The sequence below is a fragment of the Orbicella franksi genome, chromosome 2 (assembly GCF_964199315.1).
Source record: "Orbicella franksi chromosome 2, jaOrbFran1.1, whole genome shotgun sequence".
NCBI classification, from domain to species: domain Eukaryota; kingdom Metazoa; phylum Cnidaria; class Anthozoa; order Scleractinia; family Merulinidae; genus Orbicella; species Orbicella franksi.
The window spans coordinates 30,103,688-30,120,736 of record NC_138146.1 but is presented as its reverse complement, the minus strand read 5'-3'; the positions used below and the strand labels follow the sequence as shown (position 1 = coordinate 30,120,736).

Below are 17,049 nucleotides of genomic sequence, written 5' to 3'. Positions count from 1 at the left end.
AGAGCTTTCCTTGATGAGGGTCGTATGGGGCTATTAACAATTTTGCTTTCTTTAAACACTCTCTCAAGAGTAAGAGCAGGTTATTAAGAAGGGTACTTCACTTGCTTATTTTCGTGATTCAGAAAAATAAAACTCTGCTATCCGTGATTCGCTATTTTTTCACAACCATGCCAGAGACATTCCCCCCTCTCCCCCCCCCCCCCCGTATGACCCTCCATAAAGCATTCAGTCATCTCAGAGATAAGCCAATACTACTGAATGTCTCTTAACCAGTGATGAGAATCCTTAAATACTAATTTTTTTATGTAACCTTAACACGACAGAGAACCTGTGATATCGGGCAAAACACAAAATGCCAATTTCTTCTCCCTGCTTTCCAAGTAATAAAACAATGTTGAACTGACTGGAGTATTAATTAATAAGGAAACACATGATAATAAAAGGTTATGTTTGCTTATGCCCAAAGTATACTGCAGTCAGTTCCACATGTACAGTAATGTTAATATTTAATAAAACACTTCAAAGGCGTACTGAAAACCAATGTGCTTCAACAATTTTGTTACTAACATGATTGCAGAAGGTACACAGCAAACTATGACATTGGATCTCATGGCAAGTTATTCTTGAAGTACGAGGACAAAGGAAAAACCCTTTCATGTTAAAGTCATTTCTGTTAGTTGTGTTAGCTGTTGTTGATGACGATGGTGGTGGTGATCACATGACTGGGGTGTTGCTATAGAAATAAAAGATTATATTAAAAAAATAAGTATGAAAGTAATTGAAAATGCCAGGTAGATAGCTAGGTAGGTAGGCAGGCAGGAGAGTTAGGGTAGTTACATGCAGGTACACATGTAGGTAGGTAGGTAGTTACATCATGTACTGTAGGTATATGTTAGAGTTAAGGTCAATAAATATTTGATCTTTAGATAAAAGTGATTTCAACCTAGGTTAATTTATGTCAAAGGGGAAAGGTGAGTGTGGGACCAATAACCAATCAGACCAACAATATGAACAAATTCGCTACAATTACTTGTGTGGCATAGTGGAGATGAAAGTGGACTACAAAGTCAGAGATCAAGTGTTCAAATCTAGCTAAATGAGTACAAAATAATAACAAAAATATCTGGGGAGTTAGGGGGGCTGATATGAGATCTGGCAGGGAAGGGTAGGGTTTGGAGCTAAAGGGGGTGGGTGGTGTGCAAGTTATTTTTTTTTTTAATGAGCCCCCAAAAAGTGGAAAAAATAAACTGGTTTGAAAAATGTAACTTAGGTTGCAAAAATGATTAAAGCTATTTAAATATATCATTTTGACCTAAAAAACAAATTGACCTACAACATGTAGATAGGTAGGTATGCAGCTAGGTAGGCTGTTAATTAATTTCCCTTGCATAAAACAACTAGGAGAATTGCTGCTCTAACAGGATGAAATAATTTCCACTGCAGGCTGTGGTCAAACACAGTCCTTGTGTTTGATATATTATACTTACAAGTCAAGATTTTTCCAATCTTATTAGGGTCATGTCTGCTGATAAAGTGTTCTAATGTATCCCACCCTCCACCAACTCGCACCATCACATGGTTCCTTAGAATCTGTTAACACATGAAAAACGTATAAACAATGCCTTGAGTGATATACATGTAGTCCATATTTACCAAGAAAGAGGAATAATGTGTCTTGGGCATATTTTTAAAAGAATCTTGCTTTCAGGAGAAGGCAGGAAATGAGGGTGAGAGAGGCAGGAACTGAGAAGCAAAGCCACTCTACATTTTGCTTCTAGTATTTACCTTGACATGAGGGGAAAAAACACAAAAATCACCATTTACTTTATAATCTTGACAGGCTTAACTCTGCTAATGGTCTGATTCTTCAGAAAATGATGAAAACTTTGGCCACTCACACCAACAATAAAGCTGCCTGCTTCAAACTATTTGGCAACCCCATAAATAATTATGGCTGTGAAGCCATTTTTGGTATGAAATAACAGGGCATCGCATCTGACAAACAACAATGCACTTACTCTGACAAATATGTTGATTTTTCCATCCACAATATACCTTCCCTCTTTAATTCTCTCAATTCGCACATTATACATGGCAGCAAGCCTAGCAACCTAAAAAGGAGTTGAAAATAGCTATAAATCATTATGTTTGTCTTGCCTCTATCTTTTCAAGTATTTATTTCAGTTAGGAGGTTATACCTTTTCCAAATAACTAAGAGAACTCACCATACTTTTGATAAGATCCAGCAAACATGATATGTATTTCTGTCCTGTTTCAAAATGTATGTTTGTCTAAGGTGTGACTATTTATATGATCGTGGGTAAGTGAGACAACCCTGTTCCAACCCTTTCTTTTTATATGAGAAAAAGTTGTCTCCGTTGGCCAAGTCAAAGTTAACCCTGTATAATTATTCATGACCCTTATTAGCTATTTTGAATTTGCAGTCATCCCTCTTTCTTTGGTGTTTTCATCACTGGGGGCTTTGCCAAGTTAATTTTTACTTACATTTAAATAGATATTTCTGTTTTAAAATCTAAAATCTAGACATTGAATGACACTTGGTATGCCATGGGTCACCCCAAATAGGCAAGCCCTGCAAGGTGTTTTCTATGAGGAAAAGTTGTCCTGCCTACAGGGCTACCCTATCTGCTGAGACGAGAAAAAAAAATGCATCACCAAGTTGTCTCAGGTGGGGGTTTGGGGGGCAAGACAACTCAGGTAAAATCAAATAAATGGTCATCTAACTTTTTCATTTTCAGACAGGAAGCCAATTAGGTTGACTAATTACAGCAATGATCTAGTTCACGACAGGTTACTTCAGTTGAGTTGTATGAAAACCTGCATGTATGCTGTATGCTGTGGGTGACTTGCTAATTTTTCAGGAACCTAACCATATGGTGCCTTGAATCACAGCAATAACAGCATGAGTTCTGCGTAAATTTAGTAATATTTTCCAATTAAAGATCTAAATTAATTTTATGGTCATAAACAACATTAGGTGTAGCATTGCAATATTGTCAAATTATCATCCTCAGCTAGTATGATAAATACTTTATCAATAACTTTAAGTCCCCAATAGTTACAAACTGACAGTTAAAAGTGGCACTTTGTGTTCAAATGCCATTAGATTTTAAGTGGCCTACATTCCTGTAATATTTGTAACAACAATACTCATGCAGTAATAATGTCCTCGCTTTATAATTGAAAATATGAGCTGCACAAAAAGACAGTTGGAACTCTGCTTTAACCACAGGTGGTGTCCCATTACTGATCTCTGTAAACATTGTAACACGCAACTTTTATTTGTGCATTTACTAGCTGATGTAGTCAGGGAAGAAATATTTACATTCCTTGATTGACATCTAAACTTATAAAATAGAAAGTAAAATATTGATTCATACCTCAGCGTCAATATTGGTTGCTTTCGACACTTTCTTTTCATTTTTGGCTGGTTTTAAACCTGGTTTCTTCTCTTCAGCAGCAATTTCGTCGTCAATTTCTTTCTCCAGCTTGATCAGTTTAGGAGGCTCGATCCCATAGTCTGCAGCCACTCTTGCCACGTCAAGTAAACACAAAAGCACTTCTCTCGGCTGCTTCTGAAGCACCATTCCGTCCGATTCAAATAGGACAGAATCTTGAACTTCGATCTGCCGACACCACTGCAAGAAATGGGCCGCATTGTCCCGTGCAAAGAAAGTCCCAGCTTTGGCATTCTGATGAAATTTCGAGGAGAACGGGGCTAAGGGCTTAACCGATTTCTTCGCTTTTATGCAGTCTTGGGCTGCTTTTTGCACAATCTGGGCTAGTTTACAAACCAGAACACCGTTTTCTAAACAGTCCAGGATATTTTCTGCTGTAATTTCTTCTTGTAAAACCCTCGACAACCATTCTGCTACATCTTCCTTCAACGGCAGCAAATCCTGTTCAGACCGCTCGGCAATTTTCGCTGTGAAATCCAGCTGATCTTTTCCTTCTTCTGCCATGCTTACTCCAAGCAATTACCTGTTCTCCTTGTTATCAAGAAGGTGAATAGGATTATTTATATTAACCAAAGTTTACAATGCCTGCTCGGGTCTAATTTGGTCCGTGATGTAAACAGACGGATTGATCTATTGCAGTGTTTAACTTGTAGCAGCACTTGACATGGCATCACAATTCGTTAATGGGCGCTAAAAACTGAAATTAAAAACGCGGACAGATGAACACATATCACTTCCGTTGCTAAAACTGCTCTCTTACAATGTTATTGCAACAGGAAAATGTAAATTCAAGATAAAATTTTAGTTTCAGCGATGACAACACTCTTTTGGCGGGAAATCGCGGGCTCTGCAACAAAGTTGACCAATCAGGTATCGCTCTTGAAATCAAACAGCAGGAATGGAGCTGCGACCCTGGAACACCGGAACAGATGCCCTATGCCCTTCCATAGTTTTTTCCCTTCATTTATGCCATGGAAATTTACGTATATTTCTTCCCTACTGTATTAAAAAAACAATCGAAGGTCGAATTATTTTCTGATCGGATTACAAACTTGTTACAAAAGATTTTGAATTAGTGACTGGTATAAAAAGTAAACTTATTTGCCTTATTTTATTGGTTATTGGCCGAAATCCATATTTAATATCATCGCCGGGTTCAGGTCGGGTTTTGAATGAACGTCCCTGATGTGTACTCGAGTGCATATGGCTCCACCCCGCGCAGGTTGTTCGAAAATACTTGACACCTAGTTACTATTCTGTGAGCAGACAAAAATCAAATTTCCTCGAAGGCATGGCAAAATTATGAAAATACTTGACACATCTATGACTTTTAAGAGCTTGCTCAGCTTTTCATATTACTTTCGTCGCAAGTATATATCACGCATCACATGAACTTTTTTTTTTTTTTCTGCTGGTTATTCAGATCAAAGATGAATATAATCATTTTAAACAAAATGAAATCAAGCTGCGAAGGAGATAAATTATTGCAACAGTAATAACGTGTGTATTAAAACTACGGAAGCCAGTATAACGCCGGTTGATATATCATTTTGCATTCATACACGTAACCCTGATGGGAGCCGAGAGAGTTCACTCACCTAATTTGTTGTGATAGACTGAGTGCCTCAGTTTCAACACTGAGATGACCTGTATATATCTGAATTGCCGATAGAACCGAAACACTTTATCAGTCTTAGTACCTTCATTCCTCAACTGATTTTTATCTATTATCCCTTCCAAGAATCTTACAGACTGTAAAATATATCGGGAACTCAGCAGAACTCTATTGGACTTCTGTCAGAAATCAGATCTTACGTGGAAAATTATTTCACATCGCTTTATTTCAGTTCTTCTCAATGCTCTGTTTCAAGCCCTGTTATACCTGTACGTACTCGTTTCCCAAGCAAAATGGCCGCACAAAAGTGGATACTTAAAAATTTTTTTCGCTCACGGTTATTTCGTCTTTCCGTGATTTATAAAATGTTATAAATGTGTTGTATAAAAAGGCTGCATTTACAAGGTTAGGCCGTGTTGTTTTCCTTGCCACAAGCTATTGTTATTGTTTTGAATGCCTTAACCATTACTTTGCAACGACAACACACGCGAAACCTCAAATGTCAATTAGTGCTTCCAGCGCAGTTCGTGAAGTGACATGTGAAATTTCTCTCATGGATCTCAGGGCTATAAAGTTTACTCGGGTTATGTGAAAGCCAATGATCGACGGCAGTAGAATGAAGTAAGTAACAACAATTTATTCAGAGATTGTCGGCTATTTCAGTGGAATAGGCAAGCGTTAAAAAAAATAATTTTTAAAAAATAACACAGGCGTTGGTGGAAGAGATAGAGCAGAGCTGTTCCGCAAGGGGTTATCAAAATATTTCTCTTTGCCAACCTGTTGACTGCTATGTATACCATATGCGTTTCTTGTTGAACACGATTTCGATTCCAAATCTTACCACAGTATCCAGTATTAGACCTTCGATTTGATACACAGAGGTACAGAAAGTTTCCAATTGTTAAATCGAAGCTATTGGAGTATATATACGCTCAAGAAATGACCTTAATATTTCAACATTGAACATTATTTATTTTCCGTGCTTACACTGGTGTCGTTCGTGTTTTGGTGCCATTTGACCTAATATCTTTCCGCCAGGCTTCATCCTTGTGCTGTGGAAGTTCTCCAGTTGGGTAATAATGCCTCACACCAACTTAATACAGTAATTGATGAATACTGAATATTGAAAAATTTTGTTTGTAAAACTATGGCCACAGTTTTAAGGAAATGACGTCCTCTGTAATGTACCAAAAATGGCATAATTGTTTCTTCGAGCACGCGTTGTTATCCATCTTTTGCACGACATAGATGTTTGAACTCAGTCACGGCATTTTGAGTCAATTCGGCCACGTACAAAATCACCTTTAAATTGAAGGAAATAGTAGTTGACCAAGACAGAATAGAAAAACACCAAAGAGATTTTAAACTATAAAGGGAAAAGGATGGTCAAGGATGGAGAAGATTAACACTTTTTAAGATGCGCAAACCGTGACGTAGCTTCTTTAAATATAATCTGTCTTTATTTCAAAAAGGAGTCGAGTGAAATCTAGTGTTCGAACATGCTCGCTACAGCCGAAATTACATGCCTGACTTAGAGATCTTTTATCCAAGGTTACAAAAAAGAAGAGCAACACCAATTTATTTTTCTTGAACATAGGAACGTTACAGTGCGATTATAGGCCATTTTACAGTTGCGAGCTCAGTTACCCGGCAAATGAATGCAAGCGATGCTGGAGGTGACCTTGGTTTGATACAAACCTCTCTGTTTTTCTCATTTAGATGCGAACTAGTCAGAGTCAGTTAGTATTAGAAGAACTTGACTTACACAACAAAAGCAGTGAGGTCTGTATCAAAACAACGGCACCTCCAGCATCGTTGCCATACAAAGGCCAGGTCACTGAGCGGACAACATGTAAAATGGTCTATTCCTACCCAGGCCACCCAAGAAAATTCTCTGTTAATTGACCCATGGTTTGAGTGTTAACAACATCAGAAAAATTATTCCAAATTTATAGTAATGTGCAGCTTTCCTAGGTTGATGATTTGTCGGAAATACTTTGTTAAACATACCAGATTTTCATTCGCAAAATCTCAAAACTTAAATGTGCCCAGCATTTTGTCAAGTGGTCTTCGTGTTGGAGTTATCGACTGTGAAGGAATGGTAACTACCCGCCCACAAGCCAATCCAACGGTTCAGCGGTCGTGCGCGCGAAGTATCCTTCTCTCTATGGTCCTCGCCTCTTACGCGAAAATGACCGAAATTGAAATTCCTGCGCTAGGAAACATATCACATTATATCCTTTCATTTTTAAGGTTGCCTGTCATTACATGCTTACTGGTGATTGCACAGATTTCATGGGGAAAAGACGGTAAGTTTTCAACTAGAGTCTAAATAATCAACCTCTGATTCCAGCATGTATAATTTACTACTTACAAAGCAGTTCATTATATAGTCATTCAAGGTTTTTATAAACGCGTTGGTTTTACATTTTTCACTTGTCACACCGACAAAAAATTCCTACAATGTGTCTGATGTGCTATCTCTAGTAAAAATACTGTCTTCCTTCAGCCAATCACATAAAAGATCATCCCAGTTATGTACACAACTTAAGCAGCTGTGAAAATAACGCCTGAAAAAATATTCAGGCTTGAACGGGATGCCAACTCATGACCTCTGCGATACAGGTGTAGTGCTCTACCGATTGACCTATCAAGCCAACTGGAAACTGGTCACGTTGTAAGGTTGTAATATACCCGTACATGGTGAAGAATGCAAGTGAATATATAAAAAATCTTAAATTTGAAATGCGGAGAAAGATGTCGTTGCAGTTATGTACACAACCTATGGACTTTCGCGCCCAAAATGTTCCAACGTACAGATTTTTTTAAACTGCAATAAGGTAAAGATCAACTTTCGCAAAAAAGACCAAACACGTAGGGGAGCACGGTGCTCGTTTTTGAGATAAGGCGAATTGCAGATCAAGCGTTTTTAAAAGTTACGTTATTTTAAGACGATCTTAGCTTACAGCTATAAGCAACAAGAGACGCTATAATTCAACGCAACTAAGTCTATCAGGTAAATTTTTGCACCTGATGTCTTTCCTTGAGGTAGAATAGGTCTTAAAAGAGAATACACGTTAATCTTAGCTCGTCCACATTCGAAGTAAACTTTGATCGCACGAGAGCAGAAAAGCCGAAACATTTGTAATTTTGAACATATATTTTCTGTTTCTTGTCAAAATGGAGCACATCAGTGAAGAAGTGATCTATGAAAAATAAAAGAGGGTGTCACCGACCATTTAAAAAATTAACTTGCAGGTGAACTTGACACAACCGGTACCAAGCCCTACACTTGCTTTTATTATACGGCTGATCTGATTGGTTCCCTTAGCGGTCCGAATTTTGCGATACGAACTGCTAAGATGGACCGCTCAACAATTATTGCAGCAAATTGCCTTTTCATTTCATAACACAAAATAAACAGGTTTTTGGCAAGCAGAAGTCTTTTTACCTTTATGCCTGGAGGACAATTTCAGTTAAATGTTTACAAGAGCGACATGACAAACGAAAATAAATGCTAACCTTTTGCGCGCGTTTACCGAGAATACATCACGGAATGCATCAATTTAGCAACAGATTGCAAAGAGCCACTGAAATAATTACTTTAGTGAACTAGCTTTTTCTGTCCGTATTGGTCTCTTAGTTGCAGGTTTGTGGACCTTGCCTGCGGCTCGGTCCATAAACTTGCAAAAACCGAACTCGACCAATGTTGCGACACCGGTGCACTGCTCTAGCCATTAACCTGAGTTCATACATATACTTGCAAATAGTGAAGAAAGCAAGTGAATATGTAGAAAAAGATCTTAAGTTTGTATGGCAGAGAAAGTTGTAATTATTTTTCAGGCGTTATTCTCTGTACATAACAGTACGATGATCATTTATGTCTATAAAATTCTTTGCCAATCAGATGGCAAAAGCTCTCCGAACAGTCAAATGTTATCTGGTTTACTCAACTTTCCCCGCATCCCCTTTTTCTGGCGTTCGTCAGTTCATGCCTTCTTCCGTTCGTTCGTGCAGTCGCTCACTCGAGCGTGCACTCGTTCGTTCGTTCTACTGCCTTCCCTATTTCCTTCCTTCCTTCCCTCCTTCTTTCCTCCCTTCCTTCCTACCTTCCTTCCTTCCTTCCTTCCTTTCTTCCTTCCTACCTTCCTTCCTTCCTTCCTTCCTTCCTTCCTTCCTTCCTTCCTTCCTTCCTTCCTTTCTTCCTTTCTTCCTTCCTACCTTCCTTCCTTTCTTCCTTCCTTCCTTCCTCCTTCCCTCTCACATAAGCCAAACCTAGTTGAACAGCCGCCACCAAAATGGTATAAACAATAAACATTTACTGTTAAAAATAGCCGAACGATATCTCATGCCGAAAAACGCGAGGCTAAAAAGTAACTCTTGAACGACAGTGGAATAAGTAAAAATCAAATACGAGATAGTAATTAGTGCAAATTTATATCGCCGGAAAAACGTTTTGCCGACAATGCATATTAAGCAAAACCCTTACCTTAATTTTACAATGTAAAATCTCGAAGTGACTAGTGTCGGTGCAAAATGGGCGAATTTGAACGTCAGTTTTCAAAATTAAAACAAACGTGCTAGGCAGAAATAGAGGTCCACAATCTGACGAAGTTAGACGATGTTTGGGAATTGAAAACGTTGAATTTAATGCCTCTAATGGGCAGCTGTGTCTTCTTTTGACTCAAAATGGTATGCAAATGACTCTATCAATCCCCGGGAGGTACTACTGTTATTTTTTTTTCAATTCTGACTGGTTCTTTTGTAGCCTACGAACAGTCTAGTTTTGTAGTGACACTTTTTTTTCATGAATTCAGTTAGTTTTCAAGACATGGAATTTCAAAAGCCTGCATGTAAAATTCCTTCCTTTAATAAATTCTGCATGATCGATTAACTTTTATTTCGCTTAGTCAAAAATGAACAAGGTACTTGTCAGACTCCGGATGCACAAAAAACTCATGATTAAAATGAGAACTCAAGTCCTGTTTTTTTCGTTAGTAGGCAAATTAGCGGTTTTTTGTTTTCGTTCAGATAAAAAACAAACCAGACAGCCTGCTCTTAAGAGACTGGAGGACGCCATTAAACTTCACCGGGACGACAAAGGCCAGGCTGTATTAAACCCCGCTTTATTGGCTCTGTTCAGAGCAAGCAGTAGCGAACTGAGAAACAAAATTCAAAAGATAAGAGAACAACGCGACATCGTGACTGGTAAGCGAGTAGTTTACACGTCAGATAAGGTCATATTAACGTCAAATACCAAAATGCTATTTTACCTGGCCAGCCCGCTGTAGTTCTTTCTTCGCCTCTATCAGGGGCCAATTGAAAATCGCTGAACAAAAACTTGATGATTTACGATTAATTTTCGCTTTCACTAGTTTTATTCATATCCATCTGATTAGTAAAGAGGGAAATATTGTCCAATGGCAGATTTGCACGTTGTCGTCATTTGACTTCAACTACCGGAATTCCTTTCGTTTTTTCTTTATTATTTAAATTTTGAATTCCCAGTGGGGTTTAAATAACAATTGTCCTAATTAGCATAAGGAACAGAAAAAGTGAAGGATTCTGGTAGTTGTAGTCAAATGATGCCATCATGCAAATCGCCTATTGAGAGCGAGTAGTTTTGCCCCTGATCGAAAGCAAATAATTGAAAAACACCTTCTTTTAACCAATCGTGATTTAGTAATTTCGCTGTCTATCTGATATTTCCAAGCCTGATTAAGCACACGTCTCTCGCGCCGCACTCTTAAGCACGCCGCTCTAATCTCCTGCAATTGATCATAACCCTCCCTTCTGCAGGAGAAAAAGGACACACCTTCTTATTCGGCCTTCTACTGAAGTCCAAGACGACTGTAAATAAATCTGGTAAAGCCGAAATACCGGTCGATATTGGACCACCTATGTACATTTGTGAGAAAGACAATGTTCAAAGTTCACATCTCGTTGAATACAGTTATTTCGATTATTGTAAACGACTGCGGAAATAATATTCCACCTTAAACAGATATATAATTTATTTCCAATGTACACATTGTTTTTATACAGATCCTTGTTTAAAGAGACGCAATCACATGGAAAGAGGCGCAAAACGTGATTTTGGAGGCAAGGGGTTACCGAAAGTTTTCATATTACTGAACTGGGTGTTGTAAACATTTTGGAGCTTTACAACAGAGAAAAAACCTTAAATCGTAAAGATGGAATAACTGAACATGAAGAGCAAGTCGTCAAATCCAGAAATGGTCCTAGTATCCTTACATGAGTAGTCCGCAGTCAAACTATTTCTTGAGATATCTTTAATTTAAAAGTGCAACAAATTGCTTCATCTTACAGACATTCTGCACGTTTCAGAAGCTGAAAATAATATGCCTAAAAGCCGATAATTCAAAGGCTTGAGTTCTATGGAAAAAAAAATTCAGAGATGTAACACTAGTTGTCAAGTGCACTGAACTTCTTTTCTTTATTTTCCAGTTGTAAGCGATACGTATGGATTAACTTCCACAGTTCCAAGTAAGTTGCCCGGTACAATTCATTAGATTAAATAAAGGAAACGTCACGTATACGTAGAATGAGAGGGGTTGAGTCGTTCATGTTCGGGAGCACTGAACATTTAAAACTCCTCTGGCAATCACTGGCAAACTGTTTAGTGACCCCTACATGTTGCCGCGGGAGTGTTAGCCGTACGATGGACTACATCGCGCCAAGCATAGTGACGATACTCCTAGTCGCTTCTTGCAAAAGAAACAGGAATAAGCTGCGGTAGCGGAGTTCAGTGACCCATCAGTTGAGCCATAACCTACAACATTTTTCCTAGCTATTTTTCAATGGACCATGAACCCATACATTGACGTTTTTATTGCCACTCTTATTTTCAGCCACATCCAGTCCTATTAACGACGTTATTTGTCCCAAAGTAGCTGGTCTCCCGGTAAAAATTTTTCTTGGAGTCAAAACAGTAACAAATACAAAACCAACGACGGCCGCAACGACAAAAGTGACAGCTGCCACCCCTAAGCCAACCCCCGCCACTGCCAAGCCAGCAGTGGCTGCAGCAAACGCCGCGGCAGCTGCCAAAGCAGTAGCTAAATCTAAGGCAGTGCAGGCTGCGAAAAATGCCGTCGCTGCAGCAAAGGTCGCAGCAGCTAATGCCGCAGCAAAAGCACAAGCGGCTGCAAACGCAAAAAAGGTTGCAACAGCCAAAGCAATTGCCGCACAAAAAGCAGCTGCCAAAGCTAAGGCTGCAGCTGAAGCTAAAGCCCGTGCTGCTGCCAAAGCAATAGCGGTAGCCAAGGCTGCCGCTGCGAAAAAAACTGCAGCAGCAGCTCAAGCAAAAGCAACGGCAAAGGTGGCAGCTGCAGCCGCAGCATCGACGGCGGCTAAAAAGGCAACGGCTGCCAAGGTAGCGGCGAAAACGGCTGCAGACGCATCAAAGGCTCACGCCAAAGCAGCCAAACAAGCAGCACAAGCAGCAAAAGAAGCCGCAGCGGCAAAAAGTGCTGCTAATGTCAAGGCACAAGCAGATGCAAAAGCTGCGGCGGCAGCAGCCAAAGCGGCAGCAGCTAAAGCAGCCAACACAGCTAAAGCTGCGGCAGTTGCTAAGGCGGTGGCAAAAAGTAAAGCAGCGATAGCATCCAAGGCAACGTCAGCAGCAAATAACGCTGCGGCAGCAAAAAGCCAGGCAGCAGCCAAAGCAGCTGTAGCAGACGCTAAGGCAGCTGCAGCAAAGAATGTGGCCACCGCTGCCAAGGCGGCAGCTAAAGTCAAAGCAGCTCAAGCAGCCAAAGCAGCTGCCGCCGCCAAAACAGCTGGTAAACCTACAGTGGCTCCAACATCTTCAGCGACGCCCCCAGCTTCATCTGCAACTGGAGTGACCACTGCAACAAAACCGACTGTGTCTACGAAGCCTGGAGCAGGTGTTACCACACCTCCAACCGTGGCTACCACTCCTAAACCAGCGACTACAGCTTCACTTACGAACAAACCGGGTAAGTGTATCTCTTTCTATTCGGTAGCTTTCTCGTCTCTGCTGTAAACATAGTGAAAAGCTCGAGGGATGTTCTGTGTAACTATTACCGTGTAATACTAAAATAATAAGAGATTACCATCAGATTCGTCAGGAAGTGGATAAGGCTTAAAGTTTCCGCCAATTAGTGTACTTGTGCTGGACCGAGGTCAAGCCAACAGATGCGGTGATGGTTAAATCCCCGTGCAGATTACAAATGTAGATGTAGAAAACCATGTAAACTCAGCCGTTTAATTCGTTATTCCTTTTTCTTTTTTTATTTGGAAAGGTTCTCCTCAAAAATCGTTCAATGCAGTGGTGCGCCTGCCCAGCGCCTCACACAAGCCGGTGTTGAACAACAAAAATTCAACTCCGTTCAAGACACTTTCTAATAAACTCTGCAACGTGGTGAGTAGGCGACCTTTTGTTGATTTGAGTATAACGTCTCTTTGTTTACGGAGTAAACTTCTTCCTAAAAGTTTAGATTTAACAATTCCGGGGATCAATGTAAATTTATACAATGAAGAATTGTCAAATACTTGTGCGAAAATAGTTCGTGCAAGTCTGACGCGGCGTTTCGTTTCAGCCACGAGACTCTTCAGAGACCTTTCAGAATTAACAGCAAACTCGTTGCAATTGGGTATGGCGCTCAAAGTCGACCCTTGATTCACAAACTCTATATACTGCAAGTGTTATTTAAGAGATCTTGCAGAGACCAGGCAAGTTGGGGGTATCATGCGTTGTATGATTGTAATGATTTAATTTTTGCACCACTTTCTATACCAGGTAAAATCAGCTTTAAAGGGAGGCAAGGCCGTAACCGAGTGCCGTGTTCAGAGCTTCCGGTAGGTGTCAGACAACGATTGCAGCGCCCATGTTAACTTGATTGTGTTGAGAGTTCCCACAAAAGTCCACGTAACAAACCGCATGCTTTGATAAAACTTAAGAGCTTTTCTGTGGACTGCCAGCATTTCGATTTTCGGCCCTTCTAAGTTTTGCCCTGTTCGAGCAGAAGGCAGAGGGAATCTCCACTTGCACGACAAAGACTTGAGGGAAAGAGAGCAACTTACGCTGAATGCTCTGCGGCAAATAGACGGGTGCGTGAATCAAAATGTCACCCACGACACCCATCATTTTACAACGCCGGTCATTTAACAATTCGTGTTTCAATGTTGTGATCAAACGGTAGAAACATTTTTAGCAAACTATGTCGGAACCGCTTGCCAGACGTGTATCAGAGATTCATTCTTACTAAGAACACGTTTCGAACACGTTAACTACTTTTTATTGCCTCAAAACTAAAAACCAGCCTGCCAAAGGTCAATAATTAAAACATTTAATTACTACTGAGCGCTGATTTGTTGTTCTCTTGTATTTCTGATAGTCCTGGCAGCCTCTTGGTGGACTTCTACCTCAGATTCCTAAGCACCATACCTAACCCCGTGCAGCTATTTTTGAATTTGGTCAAGACTGGGTTCATCGGAGGAATTCCAGTTGATAAACTGCCGGGGAGATTATACAATGGAACAGGTGAGTTAAGGGAGGGCATATGCTATGTGACCGATATTCCAGTTCTAAATTGTTTGAATCGGCGGGTTGGAAGACGCAAGGAAGCTCCGTCTTCGTTTTTCATCCAGTGACAGAATCAAGTTTAATACCACCCTCTATATAGCATTGGATAAAATTATTGCTTTCAACATATGGATTTCAATCGAATGGCTACACACTAAGGCACTAAGGTCTCTCAAGCTCCCTGCACAGACTTCAAAGTTATAACCGCTTTACACAGCTTAATAAGCCACACTACAACGAACTACTTCTAAACTAATCACGCATCACCCTTGAACGTCATTCGGTAGCTAAAATTTCTCTTTGTTTTCTGCAGGAGTTACTTTCCCACCAGGATTCTCTGGCTGCAAACCCGTGGGATGTCCAGTCCCCTGCACCCCTCCTTCATGCAGTGTTGCATGCTCGACGGGGATTCCCTGTGGCTCCCCTGTTACCAGTAAACCAGCTGTCCCAACTCCTCAAGTCATCGTTGGTCCGACAATACCAGTGATTCCTGTGTCGTACCCATACCCTGCTCCGGCTCCAGTTTCTTATCCGGCTGCCCCACCTATCCTCCCACCTGCCACCTGTTCTCTACAATGCCTTCAGCAATCTGCACAGTTCTGTCCTTCCTACTGCTCCCTGCAATGTTGTAGGCGATCAACGTTACCTTCATACGTAGGAAAGAAAAGTAAAGTAAAGAGACCGAACACTGTTAAGTCGTCTCGCAAATTAGTTTTAAGGGAAAAACACATTCGTCGTAAATTGTAAACCACGATCACTTTCCCCCCAACACGGGAAGCCAGACCTGCAAATGTAGTTCCTACAGAGATTGCATCTGGAAGAAATTTCAGAACTGCATTAAGTAACTAGTAATTATATTCTTTACTGGTCACTGCTATGTGACGGAACGACGAATAGGAAGCAGACAGCAGATGTACCCTTGAGATGATATTTTCTAACTTTGCGTCTTTAGTAATGAACGGATTTCAATGTACGATGCGATATCGACGCTATGAGAACATTGTATGATCTTTTATATTAGGGATCGACCGTACGTGATGAAGAACTGAAAGATCATAAAATCTGGGTATACGAAAGCAAGAAAACAAATTATGTCTACAGGCCACCATATGTACTATCCGCTGTCGTTGATTTTACATCTTTAATGTCAAGTCCCAGTTTATATATAGATTTAATGCGATATATATTCCCCTATGGAAAGGTGGACTATCAGAGAACGTAATCACGTACATCTTGCCAATTAACAGCTGCGTTATTAATAAAGAGATGTGAAAATGATGCACTGTATGGCTGCTTCAGAGACGGCAAACCTTTCTCCAGGGAAAGAGTCTTTTAGAATATTTGATAGCATTCGAAAGAAATCTTTGGTAAAAAAAGAAAAGAAAAGAAAACAACAACAACAACAATAAAAACGACTAATAAACAAACAAAAGCAATGCGCGAAGGGTCAGAAATGAATACAACTGTACCAGTAATGGGTCAAAAGGGAAAGATATCGGTTAGCAGCATGCATCCAACTTAGCATTCCAACGGTGCCGGCCGTCATTTACGTACCTGTAAAACCTGTAAAACCTGCAATCCTCTCTCAAGTTGATATTATCCCGAAGAGCGAGAATCCTGTAATCTCTCAGTGCAGCCCTGTTATTGCCGTTACTTTCTTAGGGGGGTTTGGGTGCATACAATTGTGAATACTCCCCCAAAAAGCGAAACGGATGTCGCCCGATTTGCCAGGTTGGTATTAATTTTCTACCTCAAAATAAACCATTTGAACAAAAACTTACGGGGAATCTTGGCTGAAAAGCACTTCTAGTTCCAAAAACTTACCTATTGGTTCTCTTTCCTGGGATGTCAAGGTGATATCTCTGCAAGTGGTTCGAATTCGAAGTGTTTGGATTCCAGTTTAAGGTCATTCCACTGAAATAGAACCTGCACTGAGATCTTTGTCAAACTTTGCCTATTGACTGTTTATATTGTAGGAACTTAAATTTGGAAATAAAAATGAGGGGTTCCCATGTTCGTTTAGGAGCAACAGCACCTTGTTTATACCATATAAATCCTTACAATAGCACCGTGATTATAGTCACAATTACTTGCTAGAATCACATTTCCGACGATTGTTTCTTGCTCAACACTGAGAATTGGCCCATATTTATTTTACATAGAGAAATTTATTACTCAATTGAACACAACAGAAAAAAAAGATAGGTCACCGTACTCGTTTTCGAGAAAATGACTATTTACCTCTATGGCGAGGTCCAGCCGCAAAGAAAAAGCCGCCATTTTTTAATGCGCGCGCGCTAATCACGCGTGAAAATATGCGCAGTAGGGATGCGCAATGCAATACTGGGGAATGACCTTAAGACCGCTGGGCGTCACCACGTTTA

The 17,049-nt window shown here is 40.2% G+C and overlaps 2 protein-coding genes across 2 annotated transcripts; one reads left to right on the top strand and one right to left on the bottom strand.

Moving 5' to 3' along the window:
• Positions 1–202: 202 nt before the first annotated feature.
• LOC145479188 (growth arrest-specific protein 2-like) lies at positions 203–4,716 on the bottom strand. Its single transcript, XM_081457472.1, has 4 exons — positions 3,402–4,716; positions 2,019–2,111; positions 1,488–1,590; positions 203–733 (listed from the first exon to the last, which is right to left on the bottom strand). Exons 1-4 carry the CDS (start codon positions 3,981–3,983, stop codon positions 654–656), a joined length of 858 nt encoding a protein of 285 aa, XP_081313598.1. The 5' UTR covers positions 3,984–4,716; the 3' UTR covers positions 203–653.
• A 2,345-nt stretch (positions 4,717–7,061) lies between these two features.
• LOC145472931 (uncharacterized) lies at positions 7,062–16,769 on the top strand. Its single transcript, XM_081454997.1, has 9 exons — positions 7,062–7,403; positions 10,126–10,381; positions 10,894–10,946; positions 11,551–11,601; positions 11,967–13,076; positions 13,383–13,501; positions 13,880–13,938; positions 14,478–14,623; positions 14,979–16,769. The coding sequence occupies exons 1-9, from the start codon at positions 7,073–7,075 to the stop codon at positions 15,410–15,412; spliced, it is 2,559 nt and encodes an 852-aa protein (XP_081311123.1). The 5' UTR covers positions 7,062–7,072; the 3' UTR covers positions 15,413–16,769.
• The last annotated feature ends 280 nt before the right edge of the window (positions 16,770–17,049 follow it).

What these genes read in the sequence shown, in the direction of transcription:
- LOC145479188 (XM_081457472.1), bottom strand. Translation starts at nt 3,983, where the DNA reads ATGGCAGAAGAAGGAAAAGATCAGCTGGATTTCACAGCGAAAATTGCC. An exon ending in AAATCAACATATTTGTCAGA is followed by an intron (nt 1,591 to 2,018) that starts GTAAGTGCATTG and finishes ATGTGTTAACAG; the next exon opens with ATTCTAAGGAACCATGTGAT. An exon ending in GATTGGAAAAATCTTGACTT is followed by an intron (nt 734 to 1,487) that starts GTAAGTATAATA and finishes TTATTTCTATAG; the next exon opens with CAACACCCCAGTCATGTGAT.
- LOC145472931 (XM_081454997.1), top strand. Translation starts at nt 7,073, where the DNA reads ATGATTTGTCGGAAATACTTTGTTAAACATACCAGATTTTCATTCGCA. An exon ending in GATTTCATGGGGAAAAGACG is followed by an intron (nt 7,404 to 10,125) that starts GTAAGTTTTCAA and finishes GTTTTCGTTCAG; the next exon opens with ATAAAAAACAAACCAGACAG. An exon ending in TTTTACCTGGCCAGCCCGCT is followed by an intron (nt 10,382 to 10,893) that starts GTAGTTCTTTCT and finishes TCCCTTCTGCAG; the next exon opens with GAGAAAAAGGACACACCTTC.